Below are 22,174 nucleotides of genomic sequence, written 5' to 3'. Positions count from 1 at the left end.
AAAAGATACTCAGGTCCAACAGCTGACAAGAATTGTGTGGGAGGGGAAGTGTTCTACTAAAAAACCCACCAACTGTTCTGTCCAGGCTTGGTTCAGTCTAAAACTGTTTTTAGCTGAGGCACAAGAAGATAAAGATAAATCCTGTTCACTTAAGAATTCAAACTTTTATGACAGTCTGTTTAGAGCCTCACCCCCACCCCCAATAAGGTAGGTAAATTACATGTAAATGTCTATGTAAAGGAGGAAGAATAAACAGGGGCCCCAGGTCTTTGAATCTCCACATCCATAGAACCTCACATGAGCTTTAACTTTCAAGCTTTTTTTCTCTACAGAGCAAGGGTTATTTATTTTACAGAATTTCTGAAATCTTTTTTTGTACTCTGCCTCTTTAATGATGCTGTGTAACAGACTCTAAAAATGCTTCATCAGGACTCTGTGGAATGTGTAAGTGGTTCATGTTTATCAGGAAGGAAGCTACTTAGAATTCTGGGGAACAGGCAGGATACAAAAACAAAATTGGCCAAGAGCTCTTGTGAGAAAGACAAACTATATGAATGGAGTAATAAATATAACGAAGTAAAATACTAATCATAAGAAGGTTTACTTACCTAAATGGTTCTGATTCATGCACATCTAGTGCTGCCCCTCGTATCCTGCCTTCTTTCAGGGCTTGAGTTAAGGCCTTTTCATCCACCAGACCGCCCCGTGCTGTATTCACCAAAAACGCTCCCTGCCTCATCTAGTGGGGAGTCAGGAAGAAACAAGCCATGCAGGATGAATATTGCATTTTAAGATATGGGCTTGGGTCCCACAGAATGTTCCACGAAAATATTTCCATCTGTGGAGGGTGACTTTCTTGCTTGCCCCCTCTGGCTGCAGTCCAAAATGACCCCTGAAATACCACTCCTGGGAGGCAAGAAATACTTCAGATTGTGGAAATGCTCCACAGGAACCGAGTATGCCACCATTTCTCCCTCTGGCCCCTTGCCCTTGCAGACCTCTGAACCTGAGCACACATATTCTCTTTGGATTTTAGAGTCTTTTCTGCATCTCCCATCCTAACAAAGCAGCATTAACATCTGCTGATATAGTAGGACCAATTCTAGGCTGGGATCAGGCCTCCTGTAGCTCAAATGTTATTTCATTACATCTGAAATGTTGTATTGCACAAACTTAGGGTACACCGAAAAAGACCAAGCTGCTGACATTTATTCTACAGGAACAAAACAGCTGTTGCAACAGTATTTTTAAAGCATAGTATTTTAAAGTTGCGGTAACGTTTCCATCTTTCAATCAAAGGCAAGTATTTCCAAATCGTATGGCTGACTATTCTTTTCTAGAAGCATTACCTTTTTGTATTGATGCTTTGCATCCTCAAGACGTTTTCCTTGGTTACAAAATATTAGGCTAATATGTTCACTTGATGCTTGTTTAGATGCTGTTTGTATAGAATGGGTGTACTTAAAATAACTACAAAATCAAAGCACCAGACAGTGCAAACAGCACAGAGGAGCAGATCTGTGTAGCTTCATCAACTGATCTCTTAATACAGAAATTAGCTGAATCTGGAACACATTTTCTGAGATTCCTGGAAAATTAGATGTTTATCAGTGGCTAAGATTTATTCAAACAGATAAAAAAGCACACTCCAGTTTTTCCCATTCTCACCATCCTTTACACCAAAGTTTGGGAAACAGCATTTGGTTTCCTGACATGTCTTATGTTATTTTAAATGAGTGGAGTTGTAAAAACCTGGCTGGAGTCTCCAACTCTCTATTAACCAGCCCAGCTTCTCAAAATGCACTGTTAGAAGCCACACTGAAGTAAGGATGTGTGACTCGAATAAGGACTGGAACCAAAACAACCATCTTTGGTTTATAACATTATGCAACATTAGACTGCTATATGTAATCTATCAACAGCATTAAACTGACCTGCTAGAGTAGCGTCACCTGATCTACAATGTGGAAAAGACAGATGGCGAATTAACTGCATGTCTCAACTATCCCAAAGGTAAAAATACATACAATTGCTATTTGCATCTGCTCAGTGTTATCTCTGTGCCAGCAGGAATTCTGGCACTCAACAGCCACACATTTCCAGGCTACGATTGAAGCCAACAAGATGATCTTCCTTGGTTTACAATTACCTGCTTAATTGTAAAGTCATTGATAAGGTGGTGATTATGTTCATTGAGGTTACAGTGTAATGACACACAGTCACTCTGGTACAGCAGATCCTGGAGTGTGTAGACTCTCTGGACTCCCAGGGACCTTTCTATGCCATCCTGCAGGTATGGGTCATAAAAGATCACATTGAATCCGAATGCCTTGGCTCGAACGGCAACTGCTTGCGCAGTGCGACCTAAGCCAAAAAAATGAAAATGCAGAGACTTGTCATAATAGACTTGGCAATGTGGCAGCACTGCATGAATTCCGAGGAGTGCATAAAATGGTACCAATCGGCAGGACAGGCTGCCAAACACCTACTTCTACCTTAGCAAAGGCATTCATGCTGCACTGATTCTCTCCTGTATTATCCCTTTGTCAGGAGCGGCTGAAATGCGGCACTTGCAAAAGGAAATGAATGGCACTAGCATACTGGTCTGCGCCAAGGAGGCATTTTGCAAGTTCACTGATCCCACACACTTAATGCAGCTTAATTTCCGCCGTATTCCAAAGAGTCCAAGGGTGAATGCTATGGAAATGGACAGTGTACATGCACAAAACAGCCAAATTGCAGATACTCTTAATGCAGGGGTCCTGCATGTTCCATACTGGATGCATTACAGTCTGTATTCAAGAAAATGTCTTGCTTTCCCCAGACAGGGCATCCACTGCAATTGAAATGCCTTGTGGGAATGCAGTTGTGTAACATCACGGGCTGCACACAGGGCCGGATGAAGACCTTTATAGGCCCCAAGCACTGAAAAGATTATGTTACCCCCATATACTATATATGTAATTCAAAATAAAAACAATAACCATTATATATATCCATATTCTAATGAATCAATAGCAGTATTTGTATGAAACAAAACACCTATTATTCAATTGCTTTCTTGCCTGGAAAATACATAGCATATTAACTTACATGAATCAAAGATGCAAAATAATATTTACTGTCGCTTATTTATAACTTTATTTATACCACAAAAAGTTTTCTCCTGTGTTTTATAATTGCAAAGTATTCGATCATGTCCTCAAAATTAATCTGACATAATAAATCATCAATAGCTAGCAGAAATAAGGAGGGAAAAAACTCTTTCTTGAGGCCCTGAACATGGGCTTATTTTGCTTAAATCTTAATCCAGTGCTGGTCAAACATCTGTAGTTTCCTTATCTTTTCCTCAGTTTTTTTATAGCATGTCTAAACAACAACAAATGGTTTAATTCTGTAAATAACCACCATGGTGGATTACAAACACATACGCTCTACCAAAGAACAATAAGGCTGCCCACCCTCCCCCCTACTTGATCCTTATCCTCTCAGCCTTCTTTCTTTCTTTTTGCTCCTGTTTGAAAAGAAATCTTATGAATGACTGAATGTTTCTCCCACAGAAGCAAAGTCATGGAACTACTTTGTGTGAAAAGATCCTCTGACTCAGCAGTGTTTCTGATCTTTGAAATGTTGCAAGTTGGAGAACGGGTACAGCCATAAATGAAAGGTTCAGTTTGAAAGGGAAGGGGTGGTGGTGCAAGTTCTCTCTTATTTAGAATGATCATGTACAACTTGTGTCCCACAAAGTCCAATGCAGCTCACCCGCCACACACAACAGCATCCATCGGGCCCCATGAATGCCTCGTTTTCTCATTTGCCTGGATCAGCAAAAACAAGCAGCTTGTCAAGCACTGGGCTGACAACACAAGGCTACTGCGCTGTGATGGGTGTGATGGGTCACAATTTGTGCTGGCCTGCTCAAGGGGCTACTTTAGAGACCCTGCCACTTGCTTGTTTTTAAAACAGCTTTGTTTTTCCGAACAGCTACAAAGAGACCGGAATACATATCAATGCAAAAGCTCCGAAATTTTTTGTTAATTGTTATTCATTGATACCTCTACAAAAATACCTCGCTGACTCTGCAACTATTTTACCCCCACCTAAATTCAACTTGTCAGGAATTTATTTCATACAGAATGCAAGAGACGGTGAAGAGAAGGCCACTCAAAGTGTCATTGGCTTAGGAGTGTCGTCCGTTGGCTCCTTCCCTCTTTCTTTCCTGCTGGCAGACCAGAAATCTTCACAAGACAAATTCTTGGGGCAGACAGTCTCACTGATGTCTTTGCTTAAGGTCAAACAAACATGGACTGTGTAATGCAGCATGCACGAGGGCATGACTCGAATCTGCCTTCAGAAGGTAAGCCGTTGTGGCTTTTCTAAAAAACGTGTCCATTAACTATCTGCCATTGCACTGTGGAGGCAATTAATGCAAGTAGACGTTGTGACGCTGATACAGAAACATGTTCAAGCATCAACGTGGAAATGTGGCACTGACCACAGCGGAACAGTACAGAAATTTCAAACAAGGGAGGCAGCCTGAGTGGAAGGATATCTATTGCCAATAATTCTGCTTCCACCAAGAAGGACTGAAGTGCTGATCCTCAGCATCCACTATGGTCACAAAACCTGCATGCTCCAGACAGATTTAAGCCTCTGCACAGCCTTTCAATTTGGACACAAAACAGGAAACCATGTTAAGGAAATCTTATTAGGAAGGACTTCTGTACAACAATACAAACAACAAAACCTCTCTCTGAGTCCTTGTTTATTAGAAGAGCAACTTGTTTGCTGTAGAGTCCCCCCCCCCCCCTTCCTTCTGCACTCTTGCTGAATGGCTATTTAATTGGGCATGACTAAGACAACTGTCATGGTTTGGAAGCAAAGGTTTAATAAGGCTCTTCTGATAAAGAGGGACAGCTGCAGTGCAATCAGCAGGTCATTATCCACAATGTCATTTCTATTCAATGTCACCGTCTGGGCTCAACTAACCGACTTCTACATTGAGACCAGGGTTGTCTTTTTATAAAAATATAGAGGAAGGCAAATAACTGGAGATTGTGCCTTCAGATTGGCAAAGTGGTGATCAGAATTAGGTAACTTGAAGTTCTGTGGGACGATAAATGGGAAAAAACCTCCCTTGTCTGCTATAACTGGGAAGATGGACACCCACTCAAACCTTTCTTGGCAATTAGTCTAATTAGTGGCTACAGAAAAGCATAGTTAGGGCCTGTAACATGGGAAAAGTTGACACATTTGTACATTGACAAATAGATAAAAATTAACATTAACTGTGAAATTATTCCGGGCCAGAATACTTATGAAGAAGAGCGGCTAAAATGATTTCATATGTTGCCTCCCAGACACAGTGTGTTGGATCTTCCATGCTTTCATGCTGATGGAAAGAGTAGTAGGCGGTCTATTTTGATTATTAAAAAAGCTATGCGTGGGTCCTACATTATTTATTTATTGGTTGGATTTATAGGCCGCCTCATCCCCGAAGGGCTCGAGGCGGCTCACAAACATTAACAAAATCCATGTGGAACTAGAGCTGTGGTAAGAAGGGATATTTCATAAGAATGAATGGGAAACCTTGAGGGGATTCAACCCAGCAATGTTTGAGAGGTTTTTGAACAGAAACCTGCTCATACTCCAATTATGGTCATATGACCAAGCCCAATTTATTTTGCCTTGACTGTGATTGACCGAGCTGGTAAAAAAGGAGAACTTTTGCTGTGCTTGCTCCTAAACTTTGGAATGTCCCAATGAGAAGCCTATTACTGGCTATGTTCTCAAAAGGCTGTCAGACTTTCTCCCCCTTTAATTTCAGCATATGTTTGATTCAGTAGTTCTGAGTGCTGACTTAGCAATTACTACTTGCCGTTTATGATTGGATCTTATTGTGTTGCCTTAAGATACTGTACACTGTATCGAATGCTGGCAACACACCATATTAATATTTTAATAAGCAAACGTCTGGTCAGCTTTTACATTTCACTATACTTTTCCTTGCCATAAAACTACGGCCACTTTCCCAACCACCCAAATGTAATTTCATTCTGCAGGAGCCAGGGCAATTTTTTTTATGTCTAAATGATTCTGGACTTTGCCAAATTAATTGGCAAAGTACAGGGTACAGCAACATAGGATTGATATTTCTTTTTAACCTTCATTGTTTCACCAACATGTTGTCCATGTGCTATACAAACATCCTATTCTGTTACACCACCTACCCAAGAGTAATGGTAAAAACAAGGAGCTCCAATTTAATCCCTGACCGTCAGGGATTGGTTAGATGTCTCTGTTGTCCCCAACAAAGACAGAAGGTTGTATCCCCCGATAGGAACAAGGTCCTTTCCTCTTTAGAAATAAGTACCAAGGAATTTTAAATGATGATTAGTGAATACCTTGTGGGTTTCTTAACAGCAACCAGATATAAAGGTGATTCTGGCTGCAATTTGGAGAATGACTGTAAGGACCGCTAGCTAGTTTGTTCCATGACTTCTCCAGTCCTGAAATATGTTTCCTTTACTGGTGATCATAGTGGCCAGAAATGTTATTTTGAACAGAAAAAACAGCAAGAGGAGAAGGGATGGGCAGCCATTTCTCTCCCCTTCCAGTTTTTTGCTCAAGTTTATGGTGTTCTGTGGCTGACCTTGGTTTGTTACATTTGGGAGAAACATGCATGCATCTCTTTGTGATGTGCTGTGTCAGTCTCAGCACACAGAACCAAGTGGCTGTGTAGTCCACTGATCTTCTTGCATGGACTGGACTCTTATATCCACGGAAAGAAAAAGGTAAAAAACAGAATACTTGAGTTCTTCTTTTCCTTCAGAAGTCACCAACTTACCAAATCCAATGAGGCCAAGAGTTTCGCCTCTGATACGAGCAGCCCCGGAAGCCACTTCTCGTATCTGTTCCACGCTCTGCACGCGGGTTCCTTCCCTCAGTGCTTGATATAGCCACGTATTCCGTCTGTAGAGATTCAGCACGTGGCATACAGTGGAATCTGCCGTCTCTTCTACTGCCGCTGAGGGGATGTTGCAGACAGCAATCCCTGGAATATAGGGAAGAAGCCCACTTTATTGATATGTCCAGAAAAATGCCAGGAAATCGCAAGGGTCTTAAACTAAAAACTAAACAAAATGAAACTAAACTTAAAAAAATGTTTAAATTATAAAAATAATTCCAGACACCAACATATCATCACAATTTGACTACGTCTTCATTGGTTACTTCCTGCATATGGATTCTGAGAGCGCTGGAAGTCACTTGATACTTGGGAAGTGTTGTGCCCCCACCCTGGACAAGTCTGGGAGAAAAACAATTGTACTGAACTGCATCACAACTAGGTGAAAAGCAGTATCGCTTAAGGCAATTTATCTTCTCAATTGTTTTTTTGAGATGGAGAGTAAGGAAATGGTACATAAGGTTGCTCTCTCTGGGTTGGGAAATGTCTGGAGTGTAGCTGGTGGAGCACAGGAGGGCAGTGTTTGGTGAGGGGAAAGGCAGTGTTTGGTGCAGGGTCTAGTACCACAGAGTCCACTCTCCAAGGCAGCCATTTTCTCCCACGTTACTAAACCCTGTACCCTAGAGATCGGCTGTAATTCTGGGAGATTTCCAGGCTGTACCTGGAGATATGTACCCTTCTTGGGGCTGCAGCTACCAGATGTTTTGTGTAGTCATTGCTACCATACCATCAACCATCCAATCATCCACATAAAGCATACTAGTGAGAAAAAAAAAGCTGAAGACCAATTTTGCTCTCAGTTGTATTTTCTCTTTTTGATCTAGCCCTGTTGGGCTTCACCACTCACTCACCAGAAACCAGTTGTGACACTTCAGATTGATATGTGGGATTCTCTGGCTATAATCGCTTAGTGTGTCCTCTTGAAGTCACGCAGGGAATAATATGATTCTGAGCCTCAAAAGTATCTGATGTTGTGTGGAAAATCTTGGGATCCTTATGCAACTGCCATCCTTAGGCAACTTTTTCCCTGTTCTGTCTTTAAGAAGAAGCCTCTAACTGATATGGCTTTCCTGCCTTTCTGATGCTTACCTGTAGGGAAGTTATCCGTTCTCAAGACATGGAGCTGATTTCATATGGTAAAGTATAATAGGTCTGGTGCAAGAACTATCTTTCTTAAAAAGTAGCAATGTTCACTCAACTGGTTCAAGTTCAGCCCAACTTGCTCTTTTACCTGCCCACAAGATCACACCCCAGGTGCTCTATGAATTACAGAGTTACCTCCTTTCCTCCCTACATCTGGCTGCAACACTTTTACAAGTAAAACTGGTCTTGCCCCCAGATGCCTTAGTTTTATCACAACACGGTGACACAAAAGTACCAGATAGTTTTTAGCTGTGGACCTACACAATGTATGAAAAACTGAATGAGACACATGGCAAATGCTCTTTTCTGTTATTTTTTGACTTTTTGATCCCCACAATAGCCAGGGCTGTCACTGGAAAGGGAGGCAGGAAGAACATGCTCTGTGGGCAGAAGCCTCTGTGCCTTTGGAAACACTACTCTGAATTCAGTTCTTAATATTTTCGTGTTAACAACCTTTCCTCATATCATCCTAGACAGGTATTCAACTGGGAAAAAACCCCAGCAGAAGTAACTCTCTAGTATTTGTGCTACACATGAGGAAGCTAGAGGTAGCCTGAAAAGTGATGCACAGTAACGCAGACCTATTAACAACAAAGGTCTCTGCGGACAACATACCAAAAGGAGGTAAACAACGCAATAAAAGTGCAATGTGCACATTAAGCTCAAAGCACCCACAACAGCCAAAGCCCCGTGATGCCAAAAAGACATTAAGAAGTTTTTTTCACTGCTCTCCGTGTAAAGGGAGGTAGGGCGGTTGTGGGTAGGGCGTAGGTCGGTTTATCAAATTGGGGGTAGGGCGGTTTAGCAAATCGAATTAATAACAACAACAACAACAACAACAACAACAACAACAACAACAACAACAACAACAATAATAATAATAATAATAATAATAATAATAATAATAATAATAATAATAAAAGTGCAGTGGAAGCCTCCGTTGCTGCCTGGGAGCGGGGAAGCCGAGGGCTACCTTCCACGCAGGCCGAATGGTGCCCAGAGGTTAAGGCCATTAGAGTTTGGCTGGTGCAGAGCAATTGGGGGTGTGGTGCAGAGCAGTTGTGGATGTGTGTGGCACCAGGAGTATGCATAGCCATATATGGCTGGGCTGGGCAGTGCCTCCACCTCTTCCCCCCCATCCTCATCGGCTCTTCATTTCAGCTTTTGGGCAGCATTTGGCTCCCTTCCCTTATGATGGCTTTTGGCAGCATTTGGCTGGCCTTTCCTCAGGCTTTTTGGCCCTTTCTGAACAGCTTTGGGTGCCTTTCTGCAGCATTCAGTCAGCCTTTCAGCTGGCCTTTCGCCCCCTTTCTAGCTCCTTTGACTGTGTTCAACAGTGTCATCTGGCGGAGAAGTACAGTCTCCAGTGGATCCAGAGGCCTGGACCCAGCAGGGGTGTCTTCGGGCTTGGAGAGGCTACAGCCTTGGATTGTTGGATTCAGGGGCTTTTTGCAACAGCAAGCCCCAGTGGTAGGAGGGCTCCAGGGCAAGGGGGATGCCAAGGGAAGAAGCTGAGGGCGACTCACATGTCAGGGGAAGGGAAGCGGAGGGGTGCGAGCTTTACTACAGCCCCAAAGGCTCAAGCAGAGGGTGGGCCTGCTGGGGGAGGGGGTCTTGGGCTGGCACTTGGGCTGGCACTGGGGGAGATATCAGTAGCAGACTGGTACAAAGAAGAGGTCTCCCTTCAAAGGATAGCTTCTTGGCCATGGGGGGGTAGATATCCAGCTGGCACCACAGCTGGAACCAGAGCGGGGAGGCACAGGGACTTGCCTGGCACGAAATGAGATGGGATGCCCTGTTGCCCACAGTGGAGGTGGCTGACTTTGAGATCATGCTTTGATCCTACAGCTGGATAAGAATAACTTTTTGGTCCAGAAAGCAGTTCTGTTCATTTGCTGCATGATGGAGGATGTAGGAATCCTGGCACAAAGATTACCACCAATGATGATGTTGTGATTGCACCTCCTAAAGTGGCATGATTGGTGTGGGGCAGCATATAAGGTGGCACGGAGCGTAGTAGTGCTGAGTGGGGGGACTGTAATACACTTAGCTATCTCGTTCCAGATGGCTGCTGTGTATTGATTGGATACCTGACTCCACAGCATTTGGCAAATACTATGTGATTGGTTGTGGGCTTAGGAAGCTTTGTGGGGAACAAGCCCATGGGGGGGGGGGTCCTCCCTCATTGGTGAGCTGTGCATAGGGACTGATCTTTTTTGAGGGGGGGCAGAGCCTACATGCCTGCCTTAACATTATCCTTAAGGGGTCTTGGGGGTAGGAAAAGGTCTTGTTGCCAATGTCCAGGCTGCTGGATGGCCTGCACCCCCCCTGGCAACAAAGATAGACCCATTTAGCAGCCAGAGCACAATTGGCTCCCACTGACTGGCTGCTCCTAGATCCCCCAAGCACTCGGGATGGGGGAAGGGGTGTATTGGGTTCAGCAAGCATGCTGCCCAGAGATCGGATCCATCTTCTATGATGGATCCTCTGCTTCCTTTTGCCAACAATAGAACAAGCTGTGGCCAGTTTTATTACCATAGCGATGTATCTAGCATGTTTACTGGTTGGCCAGGGGCTGCCCTTCTCTCCTTGGGCAACAATTTTTGTTTTAAAATGTTTCAGAGAAATAGAGAGAGTTGTTGTAGACCTATGGTCCCTGCAGATCAACTCTACCCACTCTGACAAGCACCAGCTTACTATGATCTGAAGTTCAAACACAGGCATTTGATGGTACCCACTCAATCACCAAGATATGGATTGCCTTGGTGGATTTTTAAAATGCATGAGTGTAAATTTAATTCATGCAGCTAAAGAGCCGTCATATGCCCTAGGAAGCAAGAAAATTTCCAAAATTTACATGATTAGGCAGCCCTTGATTACTGAAAAAAAAAACCTTCCTCAGAAGCTGTGCTCAATCTCTGAATCTCTAACAACAAAGTCAGGCTGTATGTAAAAAGGCAAAGAGCTCCTAGGCAACTTGGAACATTTTTTTAAAAAAATTAATGATTTGTCAAAGCATCTTATTTAGTAAAGACTACTGCAAAGGATGCGTGTGCCTTTAGTTTTATTAAGATTTACAATGGAGTACTCTGAAGCAATTAATCACTTTAATGCCACCCTATCGACAAACATGTACAGCTGGCACCCTATAAAGATCAATTTTGTTTTATATGCTAATGCAGTGGTACTCATTAGTGGTAAAACAATTAACGCTGCTGCTTGCAAACATCTTACTAACGTTTCAGTAGCGCACAGAAATGGCCAATATGTTATAATTCTTAAATCTAGTTAAGGATTACATAATCAGTTTAGCTGTCTTTGTGATTTGTCAGGCAACAGGGGATCTCGCTGCCGAGAGAGCTAAAACAAACAGGACAAATTACCACGTCATCAAAAGGCCCTTGAAAGAAACTTGCCCATGACTGACTTAACAAGTACCCCAAGGAACTATATTGGGGCTTAGCCTTGGAAAACATCTTGCACAGTTATATCAAAGCCAATACTCAATTATACTTCCCATTACATGATTACAAACTGGAAGTGTCTTAGAACTTCCTCTACGTGAAGTATGACCCTCTATGGCGTAAAATTGCATTTAATAGCTTTGCATGAAGACTCTCCTCCAAGGCATGGTTGGTTTCATGCAGCTGCCAAACACTCCTGCTGGTGGCTTACGACACTATGGAGAACAAAATACGTAGTGGGCAACAATCCATGTAACAAGATGGCACACACTGTGGAGCTGCCATCATTCTGAACCAGTTTTAGCAGACGACCACCTGCTAGCGATAGTTTCAAGGCATGGCTCTTCAGTAGGCTTCTGAAATAACCATCCCCCAATAAAGGGAAGATATAAAGGAACATTAAGCACCACACAGTGGGAGTGTTATAAAAATGATGGCATCTTAGCTGCATTCGGGCATCATCGCTCAAAACACGGGGCACAAAAGCGCAGCTTGAGCTCACGCTCATGTGACTTCTCTGGCCATTTCCTTTCTCCCAGGTTTTTGCTTGGATGTTTTCTGGTGTGGGAAACATTCAGCCAGATTTTACTTTGCTTTCTAAATAAAGGCTCCTGAACACACTGAATACTTCCTCTCCACAAACTGGGATTAAAATAAGGTTTAGAATCCTGGTTTGTGGAGAGAAAACAAATCCAAATTTCCCCAAAGGCTTGCATTCAGACACCACAAAAAAAATTAATAATCAGAGTTTGACTGAAGGCTTTCCAAACTAAATGTGCTCTGTGTGTGTGAGGTAAAGAGAAAGGAGTGAACGGAGTGAAACACAAAAACAAACTGTGTTCATGTCTGTTACAGTTGTTTCTTAAATGATGACCAAACTATGCAAATAATAGTAGCAGGCAGGATCAGTAATACTTTAAGGAAAACAAGATAGACTGCAGTACAATTTGACAACAGAGTAAATTTGAAGAGAGTGTCAAGAGTTGCCAACGAGGAATGAGCTGCTTCACTGAAGAGGATGGTACAAATGTGTAACAAAAGTGAACACAAGTCTCTTAATACTCTTACAAACACAAACAAGAATGCAATACATAATATACTGCTTTGCAGTTATGTTTTCTCCAAGAGGACAAACCAAACATCAACAATGTACAATTAGCTCAATTGTAACTATGGATGCAAAGCCAAAAGCGCCTAAAGACCCTAACTAACAAAAATATTGGAACTATTTATGGATAATGAAGATAAATGGGCTGAAAAGATCATTGTGGAGAGCCTAAAGGTTAGGCTGATATGGGTTTTTTGGGCTTTGTGGCTGTGGTTTTAGCTCCTAATATTTGCCACGGAGAGAAACACATCTTATTATGACCTCTGAAAACACCAGCCATAGATGTGGGTGAAATGCTAGGAGCTAAAAGTACCAGACCACAGCCACACAGCCTGAAAATCTCACAAGCCAGTTAATTCCAGTCACAAAAGTCTTCAACAATACAGTCTAAAGGTCTGCTAAACTGTGCAAATGGTAAGCTTCACTGCACTACCAGGAGAAGGAAGTTTTGCATTTGCTTAGGTGATCAAGGTCCACCAGATTAGAAATTGAAGTTTGGTGAGAGGTGAGCAGAAGACAGAAGTAGGATTGCCAGCAACCTGGAGAAAAGGTGACCTGTCTCTTTAATAGAGGCTCAATGGGATATTATTTATCAGGTGATGAAATTTACCTCCTCACTATGCAAAGCTTCAACTGCTAATTTCCACACATTAAGCCCCCATGAAAGGGGCAGAACATTTTTTCTACAGGCTACTGGCAATCCTAGGCAGAAGAGGTATAAATATTGTAGCAACTGTTGTATTATGTTCATATCAACACTAGGAATCTCAAAAACTTAGTCAGTCATGCAAGTTTTATTACCTACCGTATATACTCCTCTATAAGCCGACCCATGTATAATCCGAGGCACCTAATTTTACCGCCCAAACCTGGGAAAACTTATTGACTCGGTATAAGCTGAGGGTGGGAAGCTGGGAGGCAGAGGGAGCTCCTTATTTGGGCAGTGACATCAGGGGGAGTCACTGCCCAAATAAGGAGCTCCCTCTGCCTGCCAGCTAGCTGGGCTTTGTCAAACCCAGCAGGCAGGCAGAGGGAGTTCCTTATTTGGGCAGTGACTCCTCCTGATGTCACTGCCCAAATAAGGAGCTCCCTCTGCCTCCGGGGGTTCGACGAAGCCCAGCCAGCCAGGGTGCCTTGGGGTTCCCCCTTCACCCTCAGAGGAGGGCAGCAACAAGCAGCTTCCAGCCCGCAAGGAGGTTGTCCTGGCCCCGGCCCCTTGTGATGGATAGAAAATGGTGACTCCGGTATAAGCCGAGGGGGCTTTTCTCACCCTTTAAACAGGGCTGAAAAACTCCGCTTATACGTGAGTATATACGGTATTTGTATTTGATTTTATCTGTATTAATTGTTTATGGTTGTAAACTGTCCCCAAGCCTAATAAAACAAACAAACAAACAAATAAAGGTTGTTCTGTAATAGTGTGGCTGCCACTCTTGTATACCCACCAAGTGAACTTCTTTGATTGATGAGACAGTCAGGAAGGCACCTCCTCATGATCTTCATTCCCAGTCAGAAATATATGGGAGAAGGAAGTCCTTCAGATACCCAAGTCATGTAAGGTTTTATATGTCAAAATCAACACCTTGAATTAGTGTATTGTTGCAGGCTTTCACAGCTGGATACAACTGGTTGTGGTGGGTTTTCTGGGCTCTGTGGCTGTGGTCTGGTGGATCTTGTTCCTAACGTTTTGCCTGCATCTGTGGCTCGCATCTTCAGAGGTGTATCACAGAGGGAAGTCTGTTACACACTTCCCTCTGTGATACACCTCTGAAGATGCCAGCCACAGATCCACCAGTCCACAGCCACATAGCCTGGAAAACCCACCACAACCTTGAATTAGGCTCGAGAGTGGATCAATAATCAATGTAATTGAAGAAATATTGGTGTCACATAATCCCAGTTGCTGGACTCAGCCAGCAGTCTAGCTGCAGTATTTTGTACTCGTTTCAGGCTAAGAACACTCTTCAAGGGTAACCGCAAGTACAGCACATTGCAGCAATTAGTCCAGTCTAATTAAGGGCATGGATAACTGTGGCGAGATCTGATTGTATTAATCCAGTTTTGGGACAGATCACAGCAAAATAAAGTGGATAATTAAGGGAAAGTATGTGGCTGCTAAAAAAGCACACACACACCAAGCCCCTGCTCTGGTTTAGATGCCAAACTGGAGCAAAATCCATGTAGAAGCAGCTATGGATAGGCACTTTTGCCTTCTATCTATGCCAGGAGATAATGTATGTGAACAACAGGTGATTCCATCAGAGGGAAGGACCATTCTCTAGTACGGATGAGGGATGGGTTTTATCATATCAAAATTCATATCACAATGCTACAAAGTGTTTTATTCAGTCCCTATAACTCATAGATTAGAATGGAGGAAGCCTATCTTTACCAGACCAAAAGGGAATAGGTGTATGTGTGTATTTAAAGTGCCATCAAGTCTCAGCCGATTTATCGCAATCCAGTAGGCTTTTCAAGGCAAGAGACTAACATGGGTGTTTAGCCATTGCCTTTCTCTGCAAAATGACCCTGGAAGTCCATGGCGGTTTCCCATCCAAGTACTAACTGGGGCCAAGCTTGCTTAGCTTCTGAGATCTGATGAGATCAGGTTAGCCTGGGCCATCCAGATCAGGGTGAACAGATATAAAATGCCAAGTAAAATAAAACTGTTTAATCATATGCAGGGAAAACAATGTACCCACCCTGCCCCATACACATACAAATCCCTGGTTGTAAAGCATGGTTCTGGGACAATATAAAGTAATTTATTCTGCTTATAAGAAAAAAAATCCCAACTTGTACTACAGTATTGTTTTAACATACCAAGTTCCCCTGCAGCTTTAATGTCGATGTTGTCATAGCCACTGCCTATCCGTACAATGACTCGTAAGGCCTTGAATTTCTCTAGGTCTTCTCGGGTGAGAGTGATAGTATGGTACATCATTGCTCCAACAGCTTCATTTAAAACCTAGCATACACATACAGAGAGAAGGAAATCACAGTCATTAGTCAAGCAGATGGATACATTCCGGCAGCAGTCCATTGATGAGTCATATGTTAGCATCTCGCAAACCAAACAGTCACAGCTGCTAAAGTGCTTGGAGAATCTCAGCAATACTGACACCCCTAAAAGAAGTCCAGTGAATGTTGTCTCTCTATCAGGACAGATGTCTAGAAGACTTCACTCTCTAGCACTAATTGTGGTCAAGGCTTTCACATTGGGAGCACTTGGATGCAAAAGGAGCAATGTCCAAAAGGAAACATGTATTTGCTGGCACTTTGTACATGGATCCCTGACAAAAAAAATGCAAACATTTTGCCCCTGCATTCCTCTAATGATTTTTAAGTTCTAGAAGTATTCTGTAGTAGACTCTGAATTATCTGAGAATGCTGTATAAGCATTAAGGTTTTCTTTCTTTCTTTCACTGGACTCTGCCTAGCAGTCAACAGGAAAAGATTTATGAATTTCAAGATCTCATGTGGGTTTTTTTGTACCACAACACAGCAGAAACTGGGGTGATGTGTGGTTTCCGGGCTGCATGGCCGTGTTCTAGCAGCATTCTCTCCTGACGTTTCGCCTGCATCTGTGGCTTATATATGGAAGGGTGTGAGGGAAGAATGCTATTTTTTCTGGTGTTCCAAAAAGGCCATTTTAGCAGCAGTAAGCAAAGTTGAAATTAACTCAATAATTGAAAAAACAACAAACCCTTTTATATAACCTAATAAGGCTACATAATTAATAAACTGAACCATAGTTATGCATTGCAAACCATGTCTCCAAAAGACATTGCATAGATTTCCATATATAAGCACTAACTGGGATGGTATAAGATATTCCTGTATTTTACTGTTACTTTACTATTGCAAAAGTACTTTCCACAAGTGTTCCCAAATTCATTGAGATAATTTTTGAAGTAACATTCTGAGATCCATTTCCATTCCAAGAATCATAGAATCATAGAGTAGGAAGAGACCACAAGGGCCATCAAGTCCAACCCCCTGCCATGCAGGAATACACAATCAAAGCACTCCTGACAGATGGTCATCCAGCCTGTTTAAAAACCTCCAAAGAAGGAGACTCCACCACTGAGGCAGTGTGTTCCACTGTTGAACAACCCTTGCTGTCCAGAAGTTCTTCCTAATGTTTAGGTGGAATCTCTTCCTGTACCTTGAATCCATTAATCATTGTCCTAGTGTCAAGAGCAGTAGAAAACAAGCTTGCTCCCTCTTCAACATGATATCCCTTTAAATACTTAGACATGTATTTCTATCATGCTACCCCTTGACCTTCTCTTCTCCAGACTAAACATACCCGACTCCCTAAGTGTCTCCTCGCAGGGCATGGATTCCAGACCTTTTACCATTTGGTTCACCCTCCTCTGGACCCATTCCAGCTTGTCAATATCCTTCCTGAATTGTGGTACTATTACATCTTGGCTTTCTTGGCTGCTTTTTTTTGGCTGCTGCATCACACTGCTGACTCATGTTCAGTTTGTGGTCTAAGACTCCCAGGTCCCTTTCACATGTACTGCTGTCAAGCCTAGTGTCACTTATAATATATTGTGCATTTCATTTTTTTTCTGCCTAAGTGTAGGATCTTAAGAACATAAGAACAAGCCAGCTGGATCAGACCAGAGTCCATTTAATCCAGCTCTCTGCTACTCGCAGTGGCTCACCAGGTGCCTTTGGGAGCTCACATGCAGGATGTGAAAGCAATGGCCTTCTTACCTTTATCTCTGTGGAAATTCATTTTGTTAGTTTTGACCCAGCTCTCTAATCTGTCCAGGTCATTTAGAATTCTGACCCTGACCTCTGGGGTACTAGCTCCCCCCCCTAATTTGGTGTCATCTACAGATTTGATTAGTATGCCCTCTATTCCATCATCCAAGTCATTGATAAAAATATGGTCCAGGACAGAATCCTGTGGCACCCCCCAATAGTCACTTCTCTCTAGGATGAAGATGAGCCATTAGTGAGCACCCTTTCGGGTTCAGTCAGTCAACCAATTACAAACCCATCTAACAGTACAATTGTCTAGTCCACATTTCACTAGCTTGCTTGCAAGAATATCATGAGAGAGATATTTTGTAAATATAAACTTGTTTATAATCCTCTATCCCATTTCTTCATATAACTTTGGTCCTTTTCATACAGGATATTTAGTCCTCTTTTGCTTCTGAAGTGGAATAAAGGGTTCATACATCTTAAGGATAAACACAATCCTTATGCAGTTAATGAAGACTTAATCCTGGTTTCCAAAAAACCTGTTTTGATAAACTTTTGTTGCACTTTATTCTTTAGGAATACTGTTTTTAAAATCCATCTCTTTCAGAAACCAAAGGAGATTTAAAGAGTCCGTATGAAAGGGATCTTAGAAGAGCAGTATCTAAATTTGAACATCAGTGAGTAAACATGAGCTATCATTCTGCTAGAAATGAGATTGCTACTAATGACAGATTTTAAAGTAGCTTTTGATCTCAGACCATTATGCCTTTTCAGTAATTACTATAAGTCTTATTCTCAATTTAGTTTTAATTTCATCATAATTCATCATTTCACAGGTTATCATTTGCCTATTATCACTGACTTAAAGGAATTGATTTTGAAACCAGGAAGCTTTCAATTACGCTCAAGATGAAGGGGAAAAGAAGGGGAGTATGCAAACATAGCAACAAACAAGGTTCATACTCCTCACAAGTTGGTCCAATGGCTTAGATCCAGTGGAAAAGTGTGTGAAAGATGTTTGGCAGAGCTGGCAACTGCCCACATTTCCTTTCCCCAAACAGCCTGCTATTTGGCTGGTTGTGGTGGGTTTTCCGGGCTGTGTGGCCGTGGTCTGGTAGATCTTGTTTGCCTGCATCTGTGGCTGGCATCTTCAGAGGTGTATCACAGAGGGAAGTCTGTTACACACTGTGTCTAGTGAGAAGGGAATGTTTTAGTGGGGTATATATTGTCCATGTCCCAGAGTGGGCAACCAATCAATAAGTGTTTGGGTGGAACTTGCTATGCAAAGGTGTGGTTGATAGTATAGTATTGCAGCTGGGGGGTTTCAGTCCAGGGAGTGATTAACATTTGCATTCCCTGCTGCTGCTGCTGCTGCTGCTGCAGCAGCAGCAGCAGCAGCAGCAGTAGTATTGGTGAATGCAAATCCTATGTTTGGGTGGAGTATATTGTCCGTGAACTTAGCATGCCCTTGGCCTTTGATTCTGGTGTTTTTAAGTACTGGTAGCCAAGCTTTGTTAATTCTCAACCCCACCTGCAATACTATACTATCAACCACACCTTTGCATAGCAAGTTCCACTAAAATATTCCCTTCTCATTGGACATGGTGTGTAACAGACTTCCCTCTGTGATACACCTCTGAAGATGCCAGTCACAGATGCAGGCGAAACGTTAGGAACAAGATCCACCAGACCACGGCCACACAGCCCGGAAAACCCACCACAACCAGTTGAATCCGGCCGTGAAAGCCTTCGACAATAGTCTGCTATTTGTCCCAAAAATCTTCTCCAAGGATCAGGAAAGACTTGTAAACAAATTGCACTATGCTATATTATAGAGTACTGAAGCAATGAAATCAGGCAAAATCATCACCTCCTCCTGCATTCCTTTGCTGATCTAGTCACCAGCAGAAGAAGGAGGAAGTGGCAATTTTGTCTAATTTCTCCTTATACCTGCACTGTCTCATGCTGTGGTATGTTTTGGTTGTGATGCACTCCTGGCCCCAGAAAGGATTTTTGGGACAAAACAGCAAGCTGCATGAGGAAAGACAACGAACCCCTCCTCCAACTCCTTCCATAATTTTTTTCTGCTGATCCAGTCCACTATCTGATTGTAGCTTGTATACTATTCTCTACGAAAATCAATGTGAATAATTCATCACCATCATCTATTCAACTAGAATCGTATAGCCCATGTCTCTTAAATCTGTTAGACACATGCTACATACACAGAAGCCTACTAAGCAGATTGCTCCTTATGGAGTTCTCCTACAGGTTCAGATAGTTTGTTCCTCTTGTATAAACTCTTGGTCACATTACATTAATTACAGTCGTGTTTACTCTATGTTTCATTGCAAATCTGATGCTATGAACTATCTGCATTTGAGTCACTGTATTAAAATCATCTATTATCCAAGACTAGCAGTTCTCAAATTTTAGCAACTCATGGACTCTATTTTAATTAATCAATAAATTAAAAGCCCTCCCCTGCAATTTCACCAGCACTTGCCATATGCTGAACAGCCCTCTTCCAAAACATATATAGTTCACCATGTATGCCATATGGAGGCTTCAGTCTATTTACACAGACAAAAAGAATACATTGAGACCCTTATCAGTTAATCTTTAAAAACAAGTTTAAGGAAAAAAAGGGTTTGTATTGTCTGTATACATTGCATTATCTACCAAGTCCAGGTATTAGCGAGAAGTCAGTTCTATAGAACCACTATGCAAAAAGCTCTAATCCAAGTCCTAATCAGTGAGCAGAAGAGCTTGTCTGGGAAACAAAAAACCCCTTCCTTCTATATAGACCCCAGATGAATAGGAACGGGAAACAGCTTTCAGTGCTCATAAAGAGACTAGTGTCAAACAAAACCTGGATGCCTGGTGTTCAAATGAGAACTACCACTGTGTGTTGTAATGGTTGGAACATTAGACTGGGTTTCCTGTGACCCAGGTTTAATCCCTTCTCTGCCATGAAAGCTTGCTCGGTTACTGTGACTGACAGCTTCCAGTTTTGCTCCGCACAAGTCACTGTCAATCCTTAATTCCATACTGCACACACAAATCTCTAGAGTTTCCAATAGGAGGCTGTGGATTTGTCAGAGAGTGAACTGTGTGTGTTGCTAAAAGACAATAAAGGAAAAATTATCTTATTTTCCTGGGCTATTATCCCAACTGTCCCATTTATAACTAAAGCATATTATCTAGCATCGTTATTTTCATGTTTAGCCTTACTGAATACTAGCAAAATATCAACATTCAAACTGCTTGGTTGCTTCTACTTTGGCTGTGGGGAGGGGGGGAAACTGAGGCACAATCCTGTCTCCATCTTGACCTTTGGAACATGGAGATATTGTTCCATCAGGTCAACTGATATAAGAAAACCTCTTTGTAGAGCCTTTGCAATGGTTTTTAGCAACAGACATGAAGAATTTGATTCATTTCATGGTGAGAACCACAAAGGATTGCGAAGAGCTCCAAGCGGACCTTAATAAATTAGGTGATTGGGCTAAGAAATGGCAAATGCAGTTCAATGTAGCAAAATGTAAAGTGATGCACATAGGGGCAAAAAATCCAAACTTCACATACACGCTACAAGGGTCAGTGCTATCAGTCACAGACCAGGAAAGGGATTTGGGCTTAGTTGATAGTTCCATGGGAATGTCAATTCAATGCATGGCAGCTGTGAAAAAGGCAAACTCTATGCTGGGGATAATTAGGAAAGGAGTTGATAATAAAACTGCAAAGATTGTCACGCCCTTATATAAAGCCGTGGTGCGACTGTACTTGGGAGTACTGTGTTCAGTTCTGGTCGCCACATCTCAAAAAGGATATCGAAGATATAGAAAAAGTGCAGAGAAGGGCAATGAGGATGATTGAAGGATTGGAGCACCTTCCTTATGAGGAGAGGCTGCAGCGTTTGGGACTCTTTAGTTTGGAGAGGAGGCGTCTGAGGGGGGATAAGATTGAAGTCTATAAAATTATGCATGGGGTAGAAACTGTGGACAGAGAGAAATTTTTCTCTCTTTCTCACAATACTAGAACCAGGGGGCATTCATTGAAAATGCTGGGGGGAAGAATTAGGACTAATAAAAGAAACACTTCTTCACACAATGTGTGATTGGTGTTTGAAATATGCTGTTTGGAATATGGTGTTTGGAATATGCTGCCACAGGAGGTGGTGATGGCCACTAACCTGGATAGCTTTAAAAAGGGCTTGGACAGATTTATGGAGGAGAAGTCGATCTATGGTTACCAATCTTGATCCTGCTTCATCTGAGATTGCAAATGCCTTAGCAGACCAGGTGCTCAGGAGCAGCAGCAGCAGAAGGCAATTGCTTTCACATCCTGCACGTGAGCTCCCAAAGGCACCTGGTAGGCCACTGCAAGAAGCAGAATGCTGGACTAGATGGACTCTGGTCTGATTCAGCAGGCTAGTTCTTATGTTCTTATTTTTGACTCTGTAATTTAGCCAGGTCTTTTTCTCGGATGTTCTTTTGAATTCACCATGAAACCTTGGCAGGGTTCTGCTGGTGTGAAAATACTAAGACCCACAACCTTTAGAGTACCTGCCATCTCATTTCTCCAAGAGTGGCACTAGTTTCCTCTTGCCTGTGGTTTCAATGAATATTTCATAGACAGTATCACTAAAAAGCTGCCCTCCAAGGAAGAGTCATGTGGACACACTAGACAATAAGGCATCTACCACCCTAGTTTTCATCCACAAATGGCATCAGACTGCCATATCAGATGCCATGGCTGTCACAG

At 42.4% G+C, this 22,174-nt stretch overlaps 1 protein-coding gene across 6 annotated transcripts in view; it reads right to left on the bottom strand.

Annotated features, from left to right (window-relative positions):
* CTBP2 (C-terminal binding protein 2) overlaps positions 1–22,174 on the bottom strand; it is a 249,470-nt gene that overhangs the window by 10,125 nt on the left and 217,171 nt on the right. For all 6 annotated transcript variants that reach the window (XM_048505311.1, XM_048505314.1, XM_048505312.1 and 3 more), the window contains 4 exons: positions 15,506–15,650; positions 6,848–7,054; positions 2,150–2,364; positions 609–739 (listed from right to left, as the gene is read on the bottom strand). In XM_048505311.1, coding sequence (XP_048361268.1) covers positions 609–739; positions 2,150–2,364; positions 6,848–7,054; positions 15,506–15,650 — 698 coding nt within the window. The remainder of the gene's footprint in view (positions 1–608; positions 740–2,149; positions 2,365–6,847; positions 7,055–15,505; positions 15,651–22,174) is intronic.

Source organism: Sphaerodactylus townsendi, linkage group LG08 (genome assembly GCF_021028975.2).
Source record: "Sphaerodactylus townsendi isolate TG3544 linkage group LG08, MPM_Stown_v2.3, whole genome shotgun sequence".
NCBI lineage: Eukaryota > Metazoa > Chordata > Lepidosauria > Squamata > Sphaerodactylidae > Sphaerodactylus > Sphaerodactylus townsendi.
This window is presented reverse-complemented; position numbering and strand designations above follow the sequence as displayed.